Here is a 24346-nt window from a genome sequence, read left to right on the forward strand (position 1 = left end):
ATGCATAGAGGAATTGAAACTGGTTTAGTGAAACCCCTACAAACCCACCTTTTATATGAATCAGCAGTAGTATTTTCCAGGGCAGTATTTCCCAGAAAAGTCCTCTCTGATAGACAATGTCTAATTGTTAATCTAATTGTTACACAAATGTCCTTAAAACTCTGTGATACAAAGAACCGAACCCATACATGAATCCTGTAATATTAGATTGTTTTCTTGAGTATAAATTCATGAGTAATCTTCCATGCCCCTGATTTTACCTCCTTTTCCCACCTGAAGACCCTTGGGCATATGAAGGAACTAAGAATTTAAAGGAGACAGGAGTCTGCTGATCATGCAGAGCAACTCTGTTGGAGTTACAGGTTTTATAAATAAATTACACTACCTTATTGATTTAATTACATTCAGTATTTGGAAAAAATAATTAAATTCTGGCATGATGAAGCACACAACAAAATGTTATTCATTTCAACTGAGCCTAGATTTCACCTGAAGGACTTTTTTCTTCCTGTGAGATACTCAGATCTAGGAGTGATGAAATGCTCATAAAAAAACTTGGTAAGTAGTAAACTTCACTATTAACTAGCCTTTAAAATAGCATATTTGCCAGATCAAATAATCTTTAACATGCAGCATGGCTAGGTAGCTCTTTATAGGTATCCTACCTTCTTCTCTTGTGCAGTGTTTGAAACTGTTAGAGTGTAGATTCCACTTGTTGTCAGTCCAGATTTGAAAGCTTCAGCACAGTCTTTGAAGCTGATTTGCTCCTCTTTGGCTATGAATTTGTTCTTAGCTATTAAAAATACAATAGAAATTGAAGGCATTAAGAGGAGATGAATGAAAGTTACTAAGAATCAATTTATGGTGTAATTGGCATAAAGCAGTTCCAAAAAATATGTCTGGTCCTGAAAGACATAACAGATGAAGGTACTTATTATGTGTGATGTAACTTTGTATTGTTTGGAGACATTATTCTGATGGGACTGTGGTTATTTGTTAGGTTGAAAAGTGTCAACACTTACTAATAGGTTGAATGAGAAAACTCAGGATATTGTATCTTATTCAGTTGAACAGTTTCTGCTTCCAGTCATTGCCCTAACTGGACTCCTACATGGATTACAACCTATGCATGCATTGACTACTATTATATACATCCTAAGTAGCAAATGATTAGGTTAATAATGACTTTTGGCCAGTACTCGTATATTGTGAAATGAGTTATGAAACCTTTTATAATGCAACAGACTGGTGGAACTACCCTTAAGAAGTTTTAAGCTTTTTTTTTTATTTGCCCCTCTGCTGAACAGGAACAACTTTGTATGTACCAAGCTGAAGTTTGGTAGGTCAGCCCAACTCACTAAAAATACATACCTTCTGGAATTAATTTGTGTAAAAAAAATGCATTTTCATATGTTTAAGCCTTCTTTTTTAACAGAACAATCTAAGGTTCATCTTTTTGTTCAGTTCTTATATTAACTATGGAGGTTGGAATTTCCTGGCATTTCGCCTGCTGACTGATATTTCATGTTTGACCCTTCTGGGGTTGGTTCTGTGTATTTTCCTTTTTAATTTAATCTAACAATCAGAGTCAGTTACTACAAAGGTTTCGGTGCCATATAAATGCGTACTTATATTACAGTTGTTTATTATGTTCTTTTTAGCTTGCTTATTCATTATTTACCTGTTTAAGTGCTTTGCCTTAAATAGAAAAATAACACATTCAGTGTTTTAATTGCTTTTCCACACTCTATTGTTTGCATACTGTCTTAGAAGCTTTCCCTGCTAATTTTGTCTTTTTGGCAAACAGTCATTATTTTTTCCACTCTGGGTTTAATGGTGCTGTAGCCAACATGACTTTGACTTGTTTACTTATTTGTGCACTAGCATAGCAGATAACATCAGCAGGAACATGTACAGCCTTGGTATTTAAGGGAATAGCGTCAGTTATGAAGACAAAAAACCTTGGAATTTACTTTGTTTAGAAAAAACCTACAACCTATGTTATGATAATAACATATAGGACAATACTAAAAGCGAGGAGTTCCAAACACCCTTTCCCTTTTATGTGTTCCACCTTACAATAATGTATCATAGATCACCTATACTGTCTTTTAGATTCTAATTACAGCTTTTAACATTTTTCCCAGTATTTAATTTTTTTCTATAGGGGTCTGTATGCCTCTGTATTTTCAGCTCTGAGAACATTACAGGCAACTGTGCCAGATTCTGCAGTCTTTTAGAACTGCTTCTTAATCTGTCCAAGTTCCATATTAGACAAGACATTCAAGGCAGGAAATGTTTGAATCCTGTGTAGCCATAACTTTTAGTTTATGGTTTGTGTGGGTTTTTTATGGTGCATGTGAATCTGCATAAATCTGAAAGCTATGCTTGGTGACTATGATTTGTTGCAGGGTTGTCAGACATTTAGGGGTGAGATTATTGCCTATAAGGTTTGCTAGGCTGAGGCATTTTCAAGATGAACAAGGATGCCTTGGTAAAGAACTTGTGGGAGTACCTGCAGGCCTGGTGCTTTCTGGTTTGGGGGGCTAAAAACTCTGGTTTTCTGGAGGCTAAAAACTTTGCCTGTGCTTATTCCTTTGCCATTGGTAGCCACTAGAATTTGTCCTTTCTTTGATGAACTCCATGTGCAAAAACAATGAGAGGTGGCAGAAACAATCTCTGTGAGCCAGGAAGAAAAGTTGCAGACCTACAATATGCGGTCTCACTTAGATATATGGTCAAGCAAGTGTATGCTGCAACACATGTGAATGCCATGTGAGATGAATGATACTTGGCATCTCTGTATTTTGTTGAACCACTGGAGAATTGGTTAAGAAGACAAACCAGAGACGATAGACAAAATGTTGAAAAGAAATCACAAAAATGTGGTTGTTTCTCCCACCCCCTAAAAAGTAGGTTAATTACCTCAGATGTAGAATTTAAGGCAAAAAAGTACAGACTTTTTAGAAGCAGAAGTGTGTCAAACTAGATGTAAGACTATAGGTACCAATGTACACAAATTAAGAAATAGCACTGAAATGATACAAGCATGTCTGCTTTAACTTACAGTTTGGTGTCGATATCATAGTAAGCAAGCTATGAACCGTCTCCATCAGATCATGTTGCTGTTTTTGCAGAACTGAGTTGTTTACTGTAGCCGTAACTAACTGTTTTTCTAGTTCTTCTATAATAGAATTCTGTCTGGCTACTAGGACTTGAAGCTGATCTTTTTCATCTTTTATTGACTTCAGCTGAAGCATGTGCTTGTCTTCCATCTCAAGAACTCTTTTTTCTAAAAAGCTAAATAAAAGATACAATTAGGCTCTCCAAAAACAATTTTGAGCTGATGTCAAGAGAATCAAGCATGTTGTGTTTCTTTCTTTATAAACATTCAATTTCATTCTCTAATGCTATGCAAGCAGCAAACAACTTAAATGAAAGTTTAGTTTTGATACATATGCTGTAGTTTATTATGTAAGTGCACTAATAAACAACATTATCTACTACAGTGTGTATTGCGGACTTTAAAAGTGTAATAATTGGGTGTTTGATAAGTCAACATTATTAAAGGAAAGATAAAGTGACTAAGTTGTCATGGGTTTACCCTAATAAGAGATGAAACTTATTTAAAGATGTAACTATGAACATTTAAATATCCTATCATAAAATACTTAGCATAAATATTATGGCATTAAGACAGGGAAATGTGCAAATAGTTACTTGAAGATGGATTACCCTTCTCCAGTTTTGGAGCTGGTATTATTAGGGAACTGGCTGGGAATATATTTCACTACTAATTGTTCTGATATAGACTCTGAGAAAGCTGATGTTTAAAGATGCATAGCTAGAAGAGAGAAGTTCACCTAAAATCCATTGCTGTTACTGAAAAAAAAATCCTGAATCATATATGTAATTATGTTTCAAGCGGTTTAGCTCAAAGCAGATTGTATTTTGTTAGGTGAGAAACAATGCTTTTGTGTTTTATGTGGATGTTACAAGGGTAGTCTAAAGTCTGCTGAGTTCAACACCAAAAAACATGACCTTTTAAAAATCAGTATTTCCTTTGCTTTCCATTTGATAAGGATGCTTGTTTTTCTTAAGTTGGTAGATAAAACCTTTAGGGAACATATATAAATGTAGTAGAGTAATGAACAAAAATGTCAAAACATGTCTCCTGGGTTTCTTAAGCTAATTCTTTCAAAGAAAAGCACTTTGCACATATGGTTCTCATTGAAAAACATTGCTTTGAAGGAGAAAACTTACTGTTATTGCTGCTTTTAGATTCCTCTGTAAACTATTTATTGCCAAAGAAACAAAGCTAGCTGAAAAAAGGTATGAGCCTTTGGACTACAGAAGAGGATTGGAGTAATAGTTGGATATTGGTCAGTTTCAAAACATTGACTTTTGAGGAACATTGAATAGGATTAGTGCTTTATTTTTCTCACTACATTAAATTAAAAAATTGTAGCAATGGCCTGGTTAATTGTTAGGATAGCTGTGTACTACATGGAAATAAAATTTTGGAGATGTGGTTACCCTCACTTAGTTTGAATCAGGTTACATCAAATTCATTTGGATAAGTCTAAAGAAGAATAGAAATTTGGTAAAATTGAAATAGTGTTTCAGTTTTAGCCCCAAGTTCCTCATATAAAGGAGAACTTTAGATAGTGAAGAACAATATGTGAACAGAATACAAGAATAAACCTGCATGAATCTCCTAGTCTTTAAGTAATATATGACCTTTGTAATGAGTGTGGGTAACATTTTGTAATCAGTTTGGAGAGTGTGTACAAACTCTTTATTTTCCTACTTAAGTACATTTGTTTCTAAAATTATTAGAAGAGCACTTTGGAACAACATTTTATTGGGCTGTACAAACTTACCTGTTTTTTTCTTGTAATTTAGTTATCTCATTGGTCTGATCTGAAATCTGTCTTTCTAGTTTGTTTGTTGAAAGAGAGTGTTCCAAAAGCTGAAGTTCAAGTCGGGTTGTCTGGTTTAACACCTGAAAAAAATTTTTAAAAAATACTTATTTTAAAAGATATGTCTTTTAAATAATTTGTAATTGTGTTATGTTGTGAAATCATGAAAATGTCTATGTACTCCTATGATTAAAAAATATTTTTCAACTTAGTTTAGGCACAAATGTTCATAGAATGAAGAAGAGTACGCAGAGTTGCACTAATTTTGTTACTACACTACTGTATATCATTTGAAATATTTCAGTAGTATGCTACGTTTCTGATGAGAATTACTGTGTACTTTAGCTTGGTTGTTATACCTTCTCCTCTCTTAGGATAATTCTTATTTCATTAGTGGAATGATTATGGTTATGGCTCAAAGAATGAGTTGAGTTGTTTTCCCCATCTGTTGTGGAAAGTTAAGTCTCGCTGAAATCTTGCCACAATCGTGAAATCATTTGGTAGTTCTCTCCTAGCTACTTTACTCAATCTCAAATTCTATTTTGAAGTGTTTATCATGTGAAACACATGACTAATATTTCATTAAACACATGAAACAAATTGACTAAAGTGACCACACTTTAGTCGATTTATTCTTTGCATTTTAATATTACTTTTTTTCTATGCATTGTTTATACAATTTATTTCTATCTTTAAATGAAGATATGCAGATACTAAGAAACATATATGATACTCTATAGTCTGTATTGCATTACTTTAAGGCAAGTTTTCTAGAAATATTTTCTCATTGTTTTAGAATAGCTTTTTTTTAATTCAACAGAATTTGGCTTTCCTTGACAGGAAGAATTGATTACTCATGTCCTTCATGTTAAAAAGTCATTCAGGACATGATTTCACACTTAAGTGTAATTGAAAACTATTGCCAAAAGTAAGTGTCCTTGAGAGAGCAATTGTTTGGTTAATTTCCTTATGTTGCTAATTAAGCCCTTAACCCAGTCACCAGTAATTTCAAGCAGAGAAGGAGAGTTACAGTGATGATTTTCTTCCTCTAAGCAAAAAATAATTGAGTAATTTCCATAAAGATATTACTGTGAATTAATAAATACAGTCTCTCAACATGTGCAAAATATTAAGCTCCTGAATAATACAATGAAAGTTGAGCTGAGTATGCCTATAAACTATGGATTATCAGTTTATCAAAGAGTTCACAGAGTCTTAATTTAGGTTAAAAACTGTAATTTAATTCATTGGATTAATTCTACAGATAGTAAAGTGTCTAACATGAATTTTAGGCTTTGCATACTTTTTATATTATACAAAATATTATGTTCTGTGTGATATATCCATTATATGTTTTGGCGATTATAGATCTGCATCTTCCTACCATATCTGCAAAACTACAAATACATTCCACTCTACATGGATTGGACTTGTCCTTCTACTAATATCTGCATTCTATTTAACAGAATGTCTTATTTTACTTAATGCTTTTCAATTAAAATCCATTTGTTTTTGTTTGAAGTTAACAAATATACAGTAGACAAGTTTACTTCTGTGTGAATATACTTTTCTAGCAGCCTCCTAATTTCTTTTTTCTTGATTAATCTCAGATTTGTTTATGTATCCCTTTGTTAACCATAATACAGTGCATTGTGCTGGAAATGAACTGTTATCCCACTTAGAATTATCTGTGAAAACATTTTAATTAAAAAGACATATTTCTCTTGATAAGTTAAAAAAATAAAAAGGAAAGATTTAGTTTTAAAAAGCAATTAAGCTGGTAAATGGAACAGAGACAGTTTGAAGAGACTCATTTAGCTAAGATTAGTAATGAGAGGGCTGTATAAAGCACACTAGGATCCAGCTGATGCCTGGATATAGTATAGTAGTTTTAAATACATTCTCTTGAAAGATTAATTTAACAGTTGGCTTTCTAGACTTACTTAAAATGCTACTGCAATGAAAATCACTCAAGTGACAACACTGGGCTTGAGATGGAACTATGTCTTACCAAATAATAATGTTTCCTTAAGTTGGGGAGAACTTAGTGGGTCATAACGATTGACTTCTAATTGTTGAACAGCAGCGTGTAACACTAAACAGTGTTAAATGTATAGCTGTACCATTTGGGAAGCAGAAGCATTTTGAGGTTGAAATTCATTACTTACTTGTGCTTCAACATCTGTTAATTTGCGGGTCTGTTCAGCTGTTTGATTTAGCAAGTTTGTGCCTATTTCAATCATTACTGCAGTCTGGTTCTGCACTGCAGTTTGCTGGATCTCTACCATTTCTTTCTTCATACTGTCTTGGATGTAATTCTCAAGCTACACAGGAAAGGAAAGAGAGAAGATAGTTGCATTCTTTAAATGTTGGAAAGGGGGTAGTGCAGTAAGCTTGCTGGCAGCCCTGCTAAACAAATTGGTTTCTTGTCCTTGTCTGTTATGCATTTATGTTAAGTTTCCCAATGGTAAGTTCTGCGAGAGGAAAACCAAATGTGATAAGGAATGTGTGGCCACTCATTTTCTAAAGGCAGGAACAGAGATTTGCAGGAGGGAGGTAGTAGGTACAGTGATGAAAGTGCTTGTGGGCACTTGGAAGTCTTTCTGCTCTAGTGCTCCCACCATTGTAACCATCAGAGGAGCTTCACCAGCTTAGGCAGTGATGGGAATTTTTTAGAAGATAAAAGTTTAGTCATCTTCCTGTATTTACACTTAACTATTTTAAAAGCATTTTTCATCACATGACTAGAATTCAAAGAGGTCAGATGTCATTTAACATTGTTATGTGTGCATTTTTATCAGAGAGAATTTCAAATAAAGACACAAAAGAGTAGAAAAATCTATAAATACTTTAAATGGTTAATATTAAGGAATGCAAAAGTTGTTTAAAATACTTGACTCTGAAGTAATTTCTGTCTAAACTAATATGGCTTTTTTAGTATTAATTTTGTAACAGAGTACCCTGCTTTCAAAGAAAGTGAGGAAAAATAAGTAGCGAGAGAAATTTAAAGTAGCCTTTTGCATAAATCTTTCTTTCAACCTGCCTGGAATATGAAAAAGCAGTCTGGTTTTTCTTCACACTTCTTTATTTCTTGTCAGTAATTGCAAATAGCTCATATTTCTTTGATGTGTCATTGCTTATGTTTGAATTTATCAAAGTCTGGGCCACAAGACTCAGTTTTTTCCATTGACTGGGGAAATTTCTAGAATCAAACTTCTACTTCACTCCAACACTATTCTATTAAGAGAACCATAATAAATTTTGAGTTTCATGCTCTACTACAAAGAGGATACTAGCTAATAAAAAATAGCTAGTGTCATTAAGCACAAATTCCTAATCTAAGTGAAATGGTAAAACAGGTTGATATCTTGATTTTTTTAAAAATAACATTTTGATAGTCTTATCTTTACATGAATGATGGCTTGTGGCAATGAGACACCTTGAACTTTATTTTATGGCTACTATCTATATCAGTGGGAAAAAGCATCTTGTGATTTAATATTTTATAAACCACTGTTCAAATATAACCATTCCACTTTCAAGCAGCTAAAGATGGGCAAATCTATCAGCTTTGAATATTTAAGGTTTTCCCCTTAGATGTTACTTGAGCAAGGACTGGAGTAACTTTTCTTACTTCACAGCTTTTTTTTTAAAAGCGGCAAATGAAGAAAATAGAATATTAAGAGATGAAAAGCTCTAAAACTGGCAGTATATTCTTATATTTGAAGTGACCATTACTTCTTGATGCCCAGTGTGACCAAACTGTTAAAGTAGTATTTGTTTGTTCACTCCAGTCTCTCCATGAGAGAGATACTGCAGTGCACAACACGGAGATTTCTGACCTATTGTGATATAAGCTTTGACCCAAATCTACTGTTTTGCTTCATAAACATACTTCTCAGGTGTACCACAAAGATTTTAAACCAGTCTTTAGGCAACCTTTACATGCTCTTTGCATAATGATCTTTTTGAATACTAGAATAAAGCATACAATCAGCTGGATTTTGGCATAATAATTGAACCATGGGTATCTTCAACTGCCATCATACTATGGTAATTACAGTTATTCACTATTCATAGGGTTGATTCTTAAGTGTTACCTTTTGCTCCAGGCTATTCCTCATTTTCAAAAGCTTCTCTACCCAGAGACAACTCTAATTTGACCAAACATGTTGAAATATTTTGCATTTTTTGGTGGCATCTTTTAGGTCAGCTTCTTCTTTTAGGTTGGACAATGATCAGTGCCTTTAATTGAGTAGTAATAGTAAGGTATCTTTGGTCCTTGATCATTATACTGAGATGTCAGAGTATAGTGATAATTCATTTTAAAATGCAATGCAAATTGGTGTTTGGTGCACTATAGTAAAAGGATATTTGCAAAATTCTGCAGACTTTTACAAAAAAATTAAATAATTTTTCACTGAAGTGAGGTGAAGAGCAAGAACAACAACTAACCTTCCCTCTGAAAAGGCCCCTAGACATCTGGGGATTAAATTATTTATGAGTCCAAATTAATCTTAGCAACTGAATCTGGAAGACTGGGCATCATTAAAGATAACATTGAAAAAAACTTTGCTCAAATGCAGCTCTGTTACAAGACTATGAAGTGAAATCTCCAGAATTTTATTTGCCTCAGTATCATAGTTAAGTACGGAAATATCTTTATCAAGATCAAGGATTTGGCTTCGTCTGTCAGACTTAGTGCATTGAAAGTATTACATCATCTTTAATTTAGGAAAAAAAGTCCAAAATAAAAAGAAAGACACTAATAAATAGATAACAAAGAAAGATTGTTCATGAGCATTGATTCCTTCATGAAATAGTTGTGGATATTTAACCTCATTCTTCAAGGTTCTTTGTTCACCAAAGAGAGAGCAGAATGAGAATCTGAGCAAAGTCATCTATGCATATAGGATTGCAGAACTGCATGACTTCTTTGTTATCACTGAGTTATTCCAAAACAGGCTACTAGAAAAGGAGTTAATTCTGGGCTTAAAGGTAAGGTAAACATTTTATGGTAGGCTTAGGCAATTGCCCAGTTCAAACACACAGATGTAAGGTTGCTCTGAATACAGTATGCAAAACCCATGATTACTATTTAAGGCATCTGGTGGTTCTGGTTGCCAGATTTTTATACCCCTTGTCACTGTACTTGTAACCTTGGACACACAGATCTACATTTGATCTTGTTTGGACACACAGATCTACATTTTCATAATTTATCTTATTTGAATATCTGTAAGTATAAGCATATCTCCAAGTATCTAATCTCTTTCAAATAATTTCTCATTTATGTGGGGATTTCTAAATCACTGAAGTATTCTCTTGACTCCAGTTTTAAGTTTGTCTTCACATCTGTTTTTTAACTTAAAAAATATTAAATATGTAATTTAGGGAATAAAGTATCTGTGCTTACTTGAAAGCCTGAAATGTGAATACCAAAAGGGATTTAAGATTTAAAGCCAGTTTTATTATCTGACTCAATCATTCTAATTTGGAGCAACATGAAGCATCAAAATTATAATGACCTGTTAAGTGGCTTTGGAACTTCTTGTGGTTTTTTTCCCTAAAGATCCTATAAAGCATGATTACATAAAACCCTTCTGATTTTTCCTTCATACTCACTAATCCTCTCCCACTTTTGTACATTCTCTGCATGTACATATCATAGCATCTCTTTTTCTGACCTGAACTAAGATATGCACTGATCCCTCTTTGCTTATTTCCCCTCTCTCTTCATCATACAATGCAAAACTGTAGATAGTAGCACTTTTTACATCTTTTTTCTTAGTGGCAGGTACTTTTATCTTTCTTCACAAAGGAGTAAAAGAATGACTTCCATCCAGAATGCCCCACCATCTCCCACTGACCTTGGTGACAGCTGAACGTGTTCCCACTGCATACCTGCGGCAAGCAAGGCCCTTGGGTTTTGCTGACAGGGTGGTGCAAGGACTTTTTTAACACAGGCTCCAGTTCCCACAGCCACAGCTGAGCTACACTGACAACACTGAGGATTAGCAGCCATTTTTGCAGGACTGCTGTTCTTTGTGGCACATTTCTTTGTAGAAACTATTCATCAGCTCCTGCCAAGGAGCCTCCTTTCTTTGTAAGCGGTAGCACACTCAGAGCTTCTGAAGGAGGAAGAATAGCTTGGGTAAAAAAGAGGTTTAAAAGAGGAAAGGGCGCAGGAATGAATGCCTCAGTCCTCATCCATCAGTCAGGAGGTTTGGTAGTTTGAACAGCATGTCAATATTTTGCTCAAATCGGGAAGGTGAAACAGGGATTATTTGCCAGATTTCTCCCTTGCCATGACACTAGCTATAGTTTAATCTCTTTTTGATTCAAATAATATTGAATATTATAAGAATTGTGTTAACCATTTTTGCATTATTGTTACTGAACAAAATAAAGGTTAAAAACTAATAGCTGACTCTTAGTGATGCATCTTTCAGAAATTTTGCTTTTGAGGGAGTAAGTCAATCAATGAATCCTATCTTAAAGATAATACAAGGGAGAGGGAATATTTGAAAGAAGTAGTTAATTGATAGCATCTCAGTGATTCATCTTGGGATTTTTTTTATTAAACATTCTGTCTTTTCTGTAAGAATTTGACTGGCATGTATTCTTGAACAAAGTATAATAAATGAAAGTACAGATGGGAAAAAACATGTCACAAAATATGCTTAAATTGCAAAAACAGCTGGGAAAATTGAAATACTTTCACAGTTAAGATTTGTTACAAAGTTATAGTGATGCATTTGTAGAGAGAAAATATTCTCTAAGGTCACCACTTTGGAGCTGCATCATGCTTTATTACTTCAAATCATATAAAATCATAAAATTTGGCAAAAATACTCCAGCTAAATTGCCAAGAAAACAAGGACAGGTCAATAATATTGGAGCACATTCCAGCACGTTGCTTTTATAGCCAAGGCTTTTTTTTTTTTTTTTTTAACAAGCTTTAAATTGGCAAGAAAGACAGCGTGTCTTTCCTTTAGTATGTACTAAAAGTAGTATGTTTTCTAACCATTGGCAGAGATGCTATTAATCCATTATGAAGGGCTATCAATACTCAATCAAATGAAAAACCTTCCTGATTGTATAGTTTGTGTCCATACTACAGAATTTTTCAAAGAATCAGCAACTTATTTGTGCATTTTATAGACATTTGACTTACCATTTTTTCCATTTTAAGTTATGAATGATGTCTTGCATTTGTTTTTTGCTTCCAAATGTTTAATCTATACTAATTAAACAGTCACGTTCCTGGCAGCATTTATGCTTCATGAATACATACATCCCTCCTTTGCCAAATGCTACCCCATATAAATAGTACAAATAGTACTGGATGCTTGTTCTATTTTATAGAATTTGTCAGTTATTGGAGCAGGCTTTCCAAATAAAGTTTGGTGATTTTTTTAATGTTTATAGCCTGATTCTATTAACTCTAACATTTATTTTCAACAAGAGGTAATGTTAATCATGAGTTTCTACACAACACTATGTCCTGTGTGAACAGGTTGTGTTACAACACATACTGCGTGCTTAGTCATCTAATGTAGATACAGAGAAAACTGCAGGGCTAATGACACAAATGTAGTGATTTTCCTCTAACTTTTGTTCTGGATTTATAAAAGTGGAGTAGATCCAGTAGAAAACCTAGCAACAAAAAATATATTTACGCTAGCCACCTTTTAAATATGCATTGAAGCTACAGAGCTTGGCTTATTGTAGAAGCCTGGGCAGTAAGGAGTTTATGTGTTGTTATGCCTCAAATGCTGATGGCTATTCAGGTGGCAAGTAAGAATTGGATGTGGTTAGAAAGAGGAGCTGTTGGAAAATAGGGCAGCACCTTTCTGGAACCCACTTCCCACTTCTGGTCTATGCTGACATTAAGGACAGTAGATAGGCAGAAGTGGGGTCAAGAACTCGGCATGAACTGTCAGCTGAGGGTCAATCCAGTAGAGGGGGACCAAGACCATCAAAAGACACTTAAAGACACTCAACCCATTTCCAGAAAGGTCCAGAAGAATGGACTGTACCTGCTCGCTTATTTACATGAAGAGTGAGAAACCTAATCCTAGGGGAGGGAAATTTACCTGTAAAACGGTACCCCTATTTGTAGGGGTGGCACCACCAGAACCTTGGACACCTTATTGGCTGGATCAGTGCTAGACCCAGAACTGGTGATCCCCTTTCCTCTCCTACCTTATTTCTCTTTATAGGGGCAAAAATATTTCCATGCCAAGTGTGTCATCTGTTGATAAAAACTTTGTGAGCATTTTTCTTTTGGACCCCTTTGGCTTTTGCCACTCTTCTTTGACCGAAGGCATTGAGGAATTTTGGATGCTGCCTTCCACAAAGGAGTGACATGTTGCACATATATTAAACTGTCAAAAACTTTGACTTATAGTTCTTACATCCCTAATAAAAATGTCATGTGCTTTATTTAGAACTTATCTTTGCAAATTTTAACCACTTGAGTTTAATCAGCTCTTCCAATACCTGTGGTCATCATCCTGGTGCTTTATTCACCAAGATGTGCATTATACACACAAAAGCAAGCAAGATGGAAAACATACTTAAGCATCCATAATGAGATTTGCTTAGTTTTAGTAACAGGGCAAAATAAGAAGACTGCTGAGTCTCATTAGTTCCTTTGGGAATACTTATCCAGGGTATAGACGTGCCCTTCTTGCTTCTTGTACTCCAGATATCTTGAGGTATCTTTAACCTAGTAATGCTTAGTCTTAGTTGCCCTGCCCTTTTTTAGAGTGGCAGTGTTCTTTGGATTGTGGCCACATCTGATTTCTTCATGAGTCATCTGAAGTAGAATTTAGCCCATAATTTGGACTTTTTTTTTTAATGCTGTGCCAGTGTGTGGTTTTCTGATTGCAAAAGGTTATGCTTATATGCCACAAAATTCTTAAATTTCTGATTCACAGATACATTTTTTTATATAAAGACAAAAATATAGGTTTTTTCAAAGACTATTTTAACAGACTTAATTTACACATAAAATACTAAATAATTGTTTATTTGTAGTATAATTGAAGTCTGTACATTAGGAGGGTTTTCTTGGTATGAGCCACCTTGGATCCCACTGGATATGGATAACAGTGAAATGTAATGTACTTTTTAAAAAAGAAAGAAACACTACCTCAATTTCACCACAGCAGTTCATGTAGGCAATATATAGTATTTTGATGACATATATATGCTGCACATGCTCCTTAATATGCGTGTAACCATACTGACAGGCACTCCATGTGTGCTTGTATTTGTCTTTCCACATCTCATTAATCCATTAGTATTATGAAGGCAAAATACTGTCAAAATTTCAATTTCGCAGACAGTTTTGTTCTCTTTACAATAGCTTTTAGTACTTATTTTCAGTCTGTCCCTGTTGCTACTGCTTCAAGTCAGAATGGAAATAGAAGAATCACTACCCTTTCCAAGAGTCATTTATCTTGACAGACCTAAGGGAACACATTTTTAAGGGCATTTCATCAATCCCCATCCATCAGACATCAAGCTATTTTAAAGCAACTTCTAATAAAATAATTTATTTCTCCATGTTTTCTGGAAGTAAGTTATCAATTTTAGGAGCATATAACTTTTGGAAAGAAATAGTACACTACAGAAATAAAATGCAATTATGTCTGAAAAAGAGAAATTTAATTTTTCTTCTTTTTTTTTCCCTAGAGCAGGAATTCCCAATGGTCTATGAGTTGTTTCTCAAGAGAGGGAATAAAAATCTTTTGGGAATGTATATGGGAATGCTTGAGATGTCTCTATGCCCCATCAAACATATCTGCCTGTCCAGACCTCCAGCTAAGATTTTTCTCTTATCTCATTTAACTGTCAGCAAACAAAAGGTGAAAGTAACATCATAAATGAATATTATCTGGAAGTGAATTGTGATTTACTGGAAAATAGTCAAGCTAAAATTGAGTAATAAAATACTAAAGGTTTAAATGCTAACTCTTAAAACAGTAAATACAGACTTTAAAGTAAATTAACAGGCAGATGGTTCTGGTAGGGACACTTGTGCACTAAATGAAAGCTTACCAGCTTATTCTCCTGCCTGATTACACTACATTTAGAGGAAACTGTTGCACTTTTATAATTTACACTTGCTAACACAAGAAAAATATTCCCCTCTCCTTTACTGGCAAAACTCTACTTAAATAAAAACTAAATTTTCATTAATGTAACATGAAACAAAATGTATGAAATGTCTTCACTTTCTATACAAATATTTATAAAGAATGACTTTCAATCTGTGTTCTTGAATGGAAATATTTTGTAACTAATTCTAAAAGCTATTACAGCATGATTATACTTTCTACTGTATGTTTTGAACTATGAATGTTACAGTCCAAGTGGTGATGTAGAAAAGGCAAAGAAGCACATAGGAAAAATAATAACTTTGACAGCTGAAATACTCCTAAAGCCTGTTGTAGAGTTGAGCTCCCACCATTCCAGACACAGCTTATTTTGTATATGTAATACTACACTACTGCTTTCCTACCTACACATGTGTTTTGTCACTTGGAGGCTGACATGGGTTCTTTGTGCTATATATGGTGCACATACTTTCTATGGTGCACTTCTGGGGAGTTGTACAGTAATTTGCAAATGGGAAATATTATTTTCAGAAAACCACTGTTAATGGAAACTAAATAATCAACTTGACAAACCACTTAACAGTGTGAATTTCTATGTACGTAGGTAAATAATTTTTAAAAAACAAAATTTAACAAGAGTATCTTCAAAATTAAAATCAATTCTTTGGTGATTATCCATACTCATTAAGAGTTAAGACTCTTCATTAAGGCAATAATTTAAGATTCTGAATCGCCATTTTTCTGGATCACAGTTAAGTGGTATTTCTCTTAAAAATCAGGGAAGGAATTCATAAAGTTCCCATTAGTCTAAAAATAAAGAATAAATAAATAAATAGTGTGAGTCATGAGTGGCATTTTGCCGAAGTTCAGTAGCACTGAAGCCAGGAAGACAAGAAGCCAGTGATGCTTCAGCCATTCACTGAAATGATATAAATATTTTTTCATTATATGCAACAAGTCACCAATACTCAAAATTAGGTTTCCATATTTATAAACAGTGTAAGAAATACTGCTAATCAATATTTAAATTTTAAACACTTGGTTATGGCATTGAGCTATAATTTCACAAATTGAATTTTAAAATTTTTTGGAGAAAAGCCTACATGTTTTCATCAGATTTTGGACTTGCATGCTAGCATCAGGGAATCAGGACTTTACCAGACCACTGTAAGGACAAGATTCTGCCCTAAAAGATGACATCTGAATAAACACTTGCTATCCCAGATCTTATTTCTCATAATCCTTTCTCATTTGTGTATTTTTTCCATTCCACTGAGTAATAGAAAACTGAAATAAACTTACTATCAGATATGCTGGTGACATTTTTCATGAAAAACATTGTCTATATAGCCTCTTAAACTTTACAAATTATTTAGCAAATTTATCGGTCACAGTTAAAGCCATTTGTCTTTTTTTATCTCAACTTACAATATCAAGTGTTTTTTTATGAACTCCTCTTTCAACGGGACAGTCTATTTTAGAGAATAGTTCATGATGTGGCAAAGCAAATGACAGTTCAAGTTTTTGATGAATATGAAGCAAATTCCACTTTTCAGAACATGTTACTGGGGAAGTGAAAAAGATCTAGGCATTTGCAGTTCATTCTCAGCATTGCTTTCTAGGGAAGCAGTCATCTTGCATACCATTTCCAACCAGAAGGAAGAATGATTTGGAGTTCAAGGATCAAGCTAGTTAGGAAGCTATGGTACACAATTAGTCCCTTTTGTAAGCTGTAAAACTGGATGTCTCCAGTTTCAAAGCCGTGTTCACAGAGCATCTTTCAGCATGACAAAAATTAGATTATTTTTAAAGTTCACAGGTTAAGGAAACTGAAAGCATTTTTAGTAGTTCTTAAGCTTTGCAACATACTGGCATCTAATTATAGTTTATTGAGCCTTAATGAGATCTTTTTATTGTAGAAGCCTCAATGATGCTACCAAGAGACAACCAGTCATTTTTGCTGAAGGCCTGACAAATTCTGAATGCTCAGGACTTTGTGGAAGCACATATCAGCTGCTGATTTCAGTTTTGAGAGACTGAATTCATTGATTTTGGAGGGGAGAAGAGAAAGTAATTTGTGCTCAAGAACTGTAGCTCTTTTTTTAAGATGTGCTGCATCTTTCTCACTACTGTTTTGATTGATAATATGCTAGATGGACTGGGGAGGTGGTGTCTGGCGAACTGCTACATTTACATCACCAGCTTGAAAATTCCTCAGTTGCTGGGCCAAACCTGTCCAAAGGCTTCCAAAACTGGGCAGGGGAAGTAGGACCCAAAATCCAAACTAGCCTTAAATATGCTACAGAAAGCATTAAAGGCTGCCTTAAAAAGAGAAGCTCAGGTGGCCATCTCTGTTTGGTTAAAAAAATTAGCATCCTTATATGGTCTTGTCAAATACCACTTATTTATTTCTCTGTACTGTTCTATTAGCCCAGTTAAGAGTCTTTGGTGCAAAAGCTTCTGAGGATTTCCATGCTTGAAAGATAAACTAGGAAGCTACTGTGTTAAAGTGGACAAACACAAATATTTGGAAGCAAGATCAGAACATATAGGCAGCATATTGCAGAAACAAAATGTAGTGTGTGATGCAGGAAAAAAAGTTAAGACAGGGTTTTTTTCTGTCTCAATAGTTGGAATTGTCCATCTAAAAGAAGACAGATTAGGTTTTTGGAACAGAAACATGAAGACAGGTCTTTCCATCCATTGCTTCCAAAATTTCTTCTTTGTCTCTGGTACCCCCTAAGCACTTAGGTGGTGGTGAAAAGTCTTGAGCTCCAGTCAGTGCTCCCAAAAGCTTGACACCAGGCAGCTGCCAGTATGTGCCCTTCTAGAAAGACCAGAAGCCGGATCCTCTCAAAACAAATGATGCTATTGGCATTAACCATAAGAGAAAAAGAGAAAGTCTCAGAAAAAATGTCTGAGAACCAAATCTATACATTATAGGATGGGTATTTTATGAGAGGACACTGTTCTCTGTCTATCAAGATTGGACAAGAAGGCCGCTGAAGAGGGAGACTTTCAAATATGCTTTCCAGAGACTCTCTTGGATGTAAAACTCTTCTGTCAAGATGAGTAAGCACATTAGCAGTGGAGAAAGTACAATGACATTGATACTATGTGCACCTAGCCAGAAAAGAAAGCTATTTTTCTTGGATTTGAGAGGTTCAAACATCATAAATTTCAGTAAAGCCAAATGCGAGGTCCTGAGCCTGGGTCCAGGAAATCCCAAGCGTAAGTACAGGCTGGGCAGTGAAGGGATTGATGGCAGCCCTGCCAAGATGGACTTGGAGGTGCTGGTGGATGAGAGGCTGAACATGCCATGCATTGTGTGCTCACAGCCCAGAAAGCAAATTGTATCCTGGGCTGTAGGCAAAGCAGTGTGGCAGCAGAGCAAGGGAGGGGATTCTGCCTCTGCTGTGCTCTGCTCTGGTGGGACCCCAGCTGGACTAGTGCTGCATCCACCTCTGGGTCCTGCAGCACTGGAAGGGATTTGAATGGGTCCAGAGGAAGGCCACAAAGATGACCTGATGGTTGAAGCACCTCCTCTATGAAGACAGGTTGAGAAAGTTGGGATTTTTCAGTCTAGAGAAGAGAAGGTTTTCAGAGACCATAGAGCAGATTTCCAGTACCTAAAGGGGGCTTACAAGAAAGCTGGAGAGGGACTTTTTCACACAGGCATGTAGTAACAGGACAAGAGGGAATGGCTGTAAACTGGAGGTGGGTAGGTTTAAGTTAGATATTAGGAAGAAATTCTTTACAGTGAGGGTGGTGAGGCACTGACACAGGTTGCCCAGAGAAGTTGTGGACAACCCATCCCTGGAAGTGTTCGACCCCAGGCTGCATGGAGCTCTGAGTAACCTGGTCTAGCGGAAGGTGTCCCTACCTACAGCAGAGTAGTTGAAACCAGGTAACCTTATAGATTCCTTCCAACCTAAAGCATTCTGTGCATTCTCAGGAAAGTATAGGTCCCTTCTAACCTAAAGCATTCTGTGATTACTCAGGAAAGTATGTACAGAAGGTTAAAAACAAATTTAGCTATAAGGACAAAAGAATCCAGAACTCAGAATTCTGAATGAGAAAGAATGTAGAGGAAAGGGACAGCCAGGAAGCTGCATAACTTTAATAGGAGAAAAGAAATGAAGAAAATTAATCTGTGTGAGCAGAATTTTAAAAGTGGATGTGGACAGGAATAGGGATAAGAATTCTTAATGACAGTAAGCTGCAAAAGGGGACTGGAAGGCTGATGTTGAGGGAATGAATTCTCTGGTTTGTTTGAAGTTTAAAAACATGAAGTTGGAAGAAAATTCACTGAGGAAAATGGTGAGTGCAAAGGACTTGACTAGATGAGACCCTTGGGAGATGTTACTCCCACATGGACTAGAGAAGGACAAGAAAATGCTTTATTTCCTTGTGATGAAAATTATTACTCTTTTTTCCAGTACTCTATTCCAGTAACATTCTTACTTAGTTAGAGGTAGTCCACATGAATTAAGCCTTAAAGCTTAATCTGATATACTTAAATCTGATATACTGGTCTATTCCATTGTCAACTTCAAATACTTTTTTCAATGTTGTTTTATTAATACTTAGTGAAACTAAGTATTTTTAGTTTCACTAAGAAGTCACTGGGAATTTTTCTACTTGTTTGGAGCAGAGCTAGGATTTTGTACAGTGTCCTCAAAGCCTTTCTAAAATAATAAAGTTTACCATAACAAAGAAGCTGAACTCAAGACATGGCTACGTTTTCTCTAGATTCAAGTCAAATAAACTTACATGTCAGAGGAAAAAAAAATAGGATATTTTTAACTATATATTTTAACTTTCTTGCCTAGCTGGTAAACTATAGTTGACAGAATTCTTGCTTGTATGTGCTAAGATTTCAACGGGGTCAGATTGTTTATATTTGTTGTAGTTTATACTCTTTCTAAGGGCTTGATTCTTAGTCTAGGAGCTTACTTTCTAGTTATTTGAACTTTGTTCATCATGTCAGAGTAGTTTCCAGAAAACATTCCCAGTAAGGCTCCAGTAGCAGTTACAATAGAGTTTCTTAATTTACTATTAATTTATAGGCAAACATTATATCTGACAGAAAATCTGGCATCAGGATGACAGTTTAACATAAATGAAAACACAGGGATAGTTAATACGGTCAAAGTTCAGGCCTCATGCAAGGAAGCTTAGGGGGTTTTTTAAGTCTATTCCTTAGAAGCAGTAAAACACAAGATTTTTGTATTTTTTACTTATTAATTTAATCTGTCTTTTGCCTACTTTATCAGTTTTTTTAAGTTGTACTAAGAAACTAGAAAGACTAGAAACTAGTGTTTCATTTGAATAGTTAAGTTACCCTATTTATAAATAATTGTTCTGACAAGAAAGCAAAACTAAGAAAATTATTTTCATTAGGTCTTCATTGGGGAATTTTCTTGAGTAAGAAAACTGTCTGACTAGACAGAGTATCTGTTAATGCAAACTGAAGTATGGCAAGTGTGTTTTAGTCTTGATATGCAGCTTTTTTTGTGTTTGAATGTTAAGATTTTGTGCAGCTGAGTTTGACAGCTGATAACCTGGGAAAATGAAGCTATTGCTTCTTGACTGAATGGCATATTCTCCTTAAGGTGCTGGTTTATATTTCATTCTGAAACTGTGGGTTTGAACTAGTATCTTTCAGGTAGTTACACCTTGTAAATGGAAAATGAGGAAAATTGTTGCGTAGAACATAATGTAATACATGGGAAAAGACCTAAGGCAAATATATAAAGTGTCATAACATTATGTCTATAAGTTCTGTTCAGGAAGACAAAACTAAAATAATTTTTAGATACTAGGGATCAAAATTAAACCTCTCAGCTTACTCGGGTACCTCCGTGTAAGTCTGTACATCAGGTCACACGATGAGCAGCAGCCCTGCGGCACAGGGATGCCACATCACGTGTTGGGGAGCTGCTGTGGGGCTATGGCTATTGCCCAGGAAATGTCCTTTCCACTTAGCTGGGTGTCTCCCCATTCCCACAGCCTGACAGAATGGAACAAAGAGGCTTTTCCTTCCAGGCTCATGCACATCAGGTGCAGGCCTGAACCAAAAAGCAAGCAGAGCGATGACGCTGATACCGTGAGTGCAGGAGGTGAATGACTCTTAGTGCCTGCAGCATGAGAATGACCAGGTCTGCAGAGCTGTTGTTTGGACAGGGCTTAAGACACTGCTCAATCATTTTTATACTAGAGATTTTCAGAAGATCCTACTATTTTTAAATGGATACAATTACTTTCTCCAAATATGAGAACTTTTAGGGTTTCTCCCTGTTAAAAAGTTCTTTTAAATGGAGTGATAAAGATCAAACATTTGCTCAGTGTGTTTTCCCGTGGTTTTGATAAACAATTTATTCAAAAAATATACCAAAACTTTGCTTCTGAAGTACACAAATTATGGTAGTTGTGTGATTGTGCTGTACTACACTAGAATGATCTAATACAATAATTTTGATTTTATACTGATCTACTTTGGTCCTTATCAATGCTTTAGTACAGATTTTGAAGTGCACATAGCTAGTTTCAATCTCTTGTTATTTATATTCCTAAAAGGCATTATACATCTAACAATTGAATGCCTATTAGAAGAATTTCAGTTGCTAATATTGAGAGAGCAGTAATAAATCAAGCAAGGCATTTTTTCCCCTTTCTAGAAATAATAAGCTCTCAGTTGTGTCACCACAACACACTGATTTTAATATCTGAGCAAAATCAATTATACAAATCTGATATGTTTTTCCCTAGAGGGTAAAGGAATTCTATATAGTTTTGCTTTTTATTTTAAAGCTCTATCATAATGCTTGAGACCTAAATACAAGTACAAAAACTGAAAAATAACTTTTTGTCTATATTATTAAAGGGATTTGAGCAAAGCTATGACATTTCATGCTGCATGGTTTTAACAAGATATCTCCAGAGACAGCTGAATTGGAAAAAAAAGTTGCTGTCATCTAAGAATTCTAAAGTATTTGCTCATTTAGAGAGGAAAATGTTTCCTTACAGCATCTGTGAATAGTGAATTCTGTGAAGAATACTAAATTCCCATGCATGCTTTTATTAATAGAGAGAGAAGTTAGCAGAAAGAGGGTTGCATATTCTATCAGCATTCTCTTTTTAGTAATAAGACCTTTTTATGACCTTAGTAGACTCCTGGAAGATTGTTAGCTAAACTGATAAAGCTTCATATGGGCAGTATAAAGACAGTAGAAAAGTTCCTGTAGCTTCCTGCTCTCTCTTCAAACTAAGCCATAATGTGCTAGAAGTTAGAAAGAGAATAGATAGATATCATTTAGTCATACATATTGCAGGATACATTGGCTGAGCTTTATAAACAACATCTTAATTTTAGGGTTAAACTGTTCCACAAATACAGAAAAATGAACAGGATTTTCTGTAATTACTCAGAACACACAAAGATTTTCTTTTTAAAAAAAAGCTTTTAAGGAGTAGTAATATCTTTTTCAGACAGCTTAAGAACTGACAAAGTGAGTGTTTGCAGAACTAAGTGTGGGATTTTTTTTTTTAATACAAAACATAGATCTGGATTTTGTAACCTGAAGAATTCTTTAACATCTCCTCTGAGCCTGGTTTACTTGGAATAGACATCAGGTTCACCAGAAAGTATTTATCTTATTCTCACTAGAGAATAAATAAAATTCATTTTTCCTCTGTCCCATTTCCTAGAAATATGTCTGCTCAAGGGCATTAAATTATCACAGTATTTTCAGTTGTAAAGCACTTTTTAACTTACTGTGTGTATCAGTTTATTTGGCTTATTGCTCTGTAATGTGCCATATCTTTAAAGCATTTCCAGGTGTTTAATTACTGTGCTATACTTTTTTCTCCACAAATGCTTTGCCTTTTTAAGTTATATGACATTCGTATTATTTTCCCACCTCTAATTTATATTTGGCTAGTCTGAGAAATTCAAATAATAAAATGGCAGATAAAATTGTCAGTTCGTATTTCTGAAACTTCTTATTCGGTGCCATAGAAACGCTCCTCTTCTTGAAGGCTCTAGTGATACTTACAGTCCACTGTAACATTGTTTTCACTGTTATTACCAGTGAGCTATTTCACAGGGTGTATTTGGACTACCCAAATATTTCCTGTGCATGACATCCTTGGTTCAGGTACATGATTTTTTTTTCCCCTCAAGAGCCATCTCTTCCCATTTTCCCTTATGCAGTCTGTCCTTAGGGCTCCCATTAGTATCCTAACATGCTAACTAGATGCAAGAGCCATTTTTCTCTGAAGTACAACTTGCATCTCCAGTTCCAGGGACTTTGGGGGTTTTTTGTTGTTTTGCTTTCTGGTTGGTTGTTTTTTCTGTTTTGTTTTGGTTTATGTTTTGGGGGGTTTTTTGTGGTAAGAGCAGTAACACACTGGAACAGGCTACCTTGAGAAGTTGTGCCCCATCCCTGGAAGTGTTCAGGGTTTGGCTGGATAGGTCTTCGAGCAACTTGATCTGGAAATGGCCCTGCCCACAGCAGAGGGGATGAAACTAGATGATCTCTGAAGATCCCTTCCAAACCAAACCAATCTGCTATTCTGTGATGCTCTCAGGATGTGGTAATAGGAAGACAAAGTCTTATGGAAAAGATCCTGATTTGACTCTTGTACTCAAGCTGCTTTCTAACAAGTGGGAAGCATGATGTTTATCTGTTCATATAATATTTGCAGTCTAGTCTACAGTTGTACCTAATTTGTTAATTGTGGTCTTAGCATTACAATAGTGAATATTGTAAATTAATAAGTAGAAGGGTAAGTAAGTGGAGGAAAGTAAGTTCACCTGTTTAAAAAAAAAAACTATTATCTCTGAACTTTCAGGTCTACAAACTTCAGTGCTAAAGTAGTATGTTAGGATGAAAGCCATGTAGCATGCTAGCTTTTGTAAGTTCTTCAGCAATGCTGACAAATCTGCCTCTTCAAGGGGAATTTCTTTTAAGTTTTCCATTCCTCCATTTGTCTCCTTCAGGCTGAAGGGGCTGATTGAACTTACTCTAGGCCAATTAATATAGCCTGAGTTACCTGATGAAACTCTGGGTTTGCAAAGTTCCAAAGATGCAAGAGTGGCCCCTCTCTGTTCTAGACATTAAAGCAAGATGTAAGACTGTGTCTTCTAAATCAGTTAGCAACATTCTGCCTCTCTAGCCCTATAACAATAGTAACAGTGGGGGAAGACCATCTTACTTTGCCCCCACCCTGGCTTTCATCCAAAGCTGTGTAGAAGCCTATGAAATGACAGGTGCAGCAAGAGGTTCTTGC

The 24346-nt window shown here is 35.3% G+C and overlaps 2 protein-coding genes across 3 annotated transcripts in view; one reads left to right on the top strand and one right to left on the bottom strand.

Annotated features, from left to right (window-relative positions):
• Positions 1-24346, top strand: part of MCPH1 (microcephalin 1) — a 121723-nt gene that overhangs the window by 53813 nt on the left and 43564 nt on the right. The gene's annotated exons all lie outside the window — the stretch shown is intronic.
• The window catches only part of ANGPT2 (angiopoietin 2), a 43607-nt gene that overhangs the window by 14074 nt on the left and 5187 nt on the right, over positions 1-24346 (bottom strand). Inside the window, exons 2-5 of one of the 2 annotated variants that reach the window (XM_021551279.3) lie at positions 7091-7246; positions 4884-5005; positions 3068-3300; positions 666-793 (exon numbers count right to left, since the gene is read on the bottom strand). In XM_021551279.3, the coding sequence (XP_021406954.1) occupies positions 666-793; positions 3068-3300; positions 4884-5005; positions 7091-7246 (639 nt within the window). The remainder of the gene's footprint in view (positions 1-665; positions 794-3067; positions 3301-4883; positions 5006-7090; positions 7247-24346) is intronic. The other variant, XM_021551280.3, reaches the window with a different exon arrangement.

Source organism: Lonchura striata, chromosome 3, assembly GCF_050655825.1.
Source record: "Lonchura striata isolate lonStrDom1 chromosome 3, ASM5065582v1, whole genome shotgun sequence".
Classification (NCBI taxonomy): domain Eukaryota; kingdom Metazoa; phylum Chordata; class Aves; order Passeriformes; family Estrildidae; genus Lonchura; species Lonchura striata.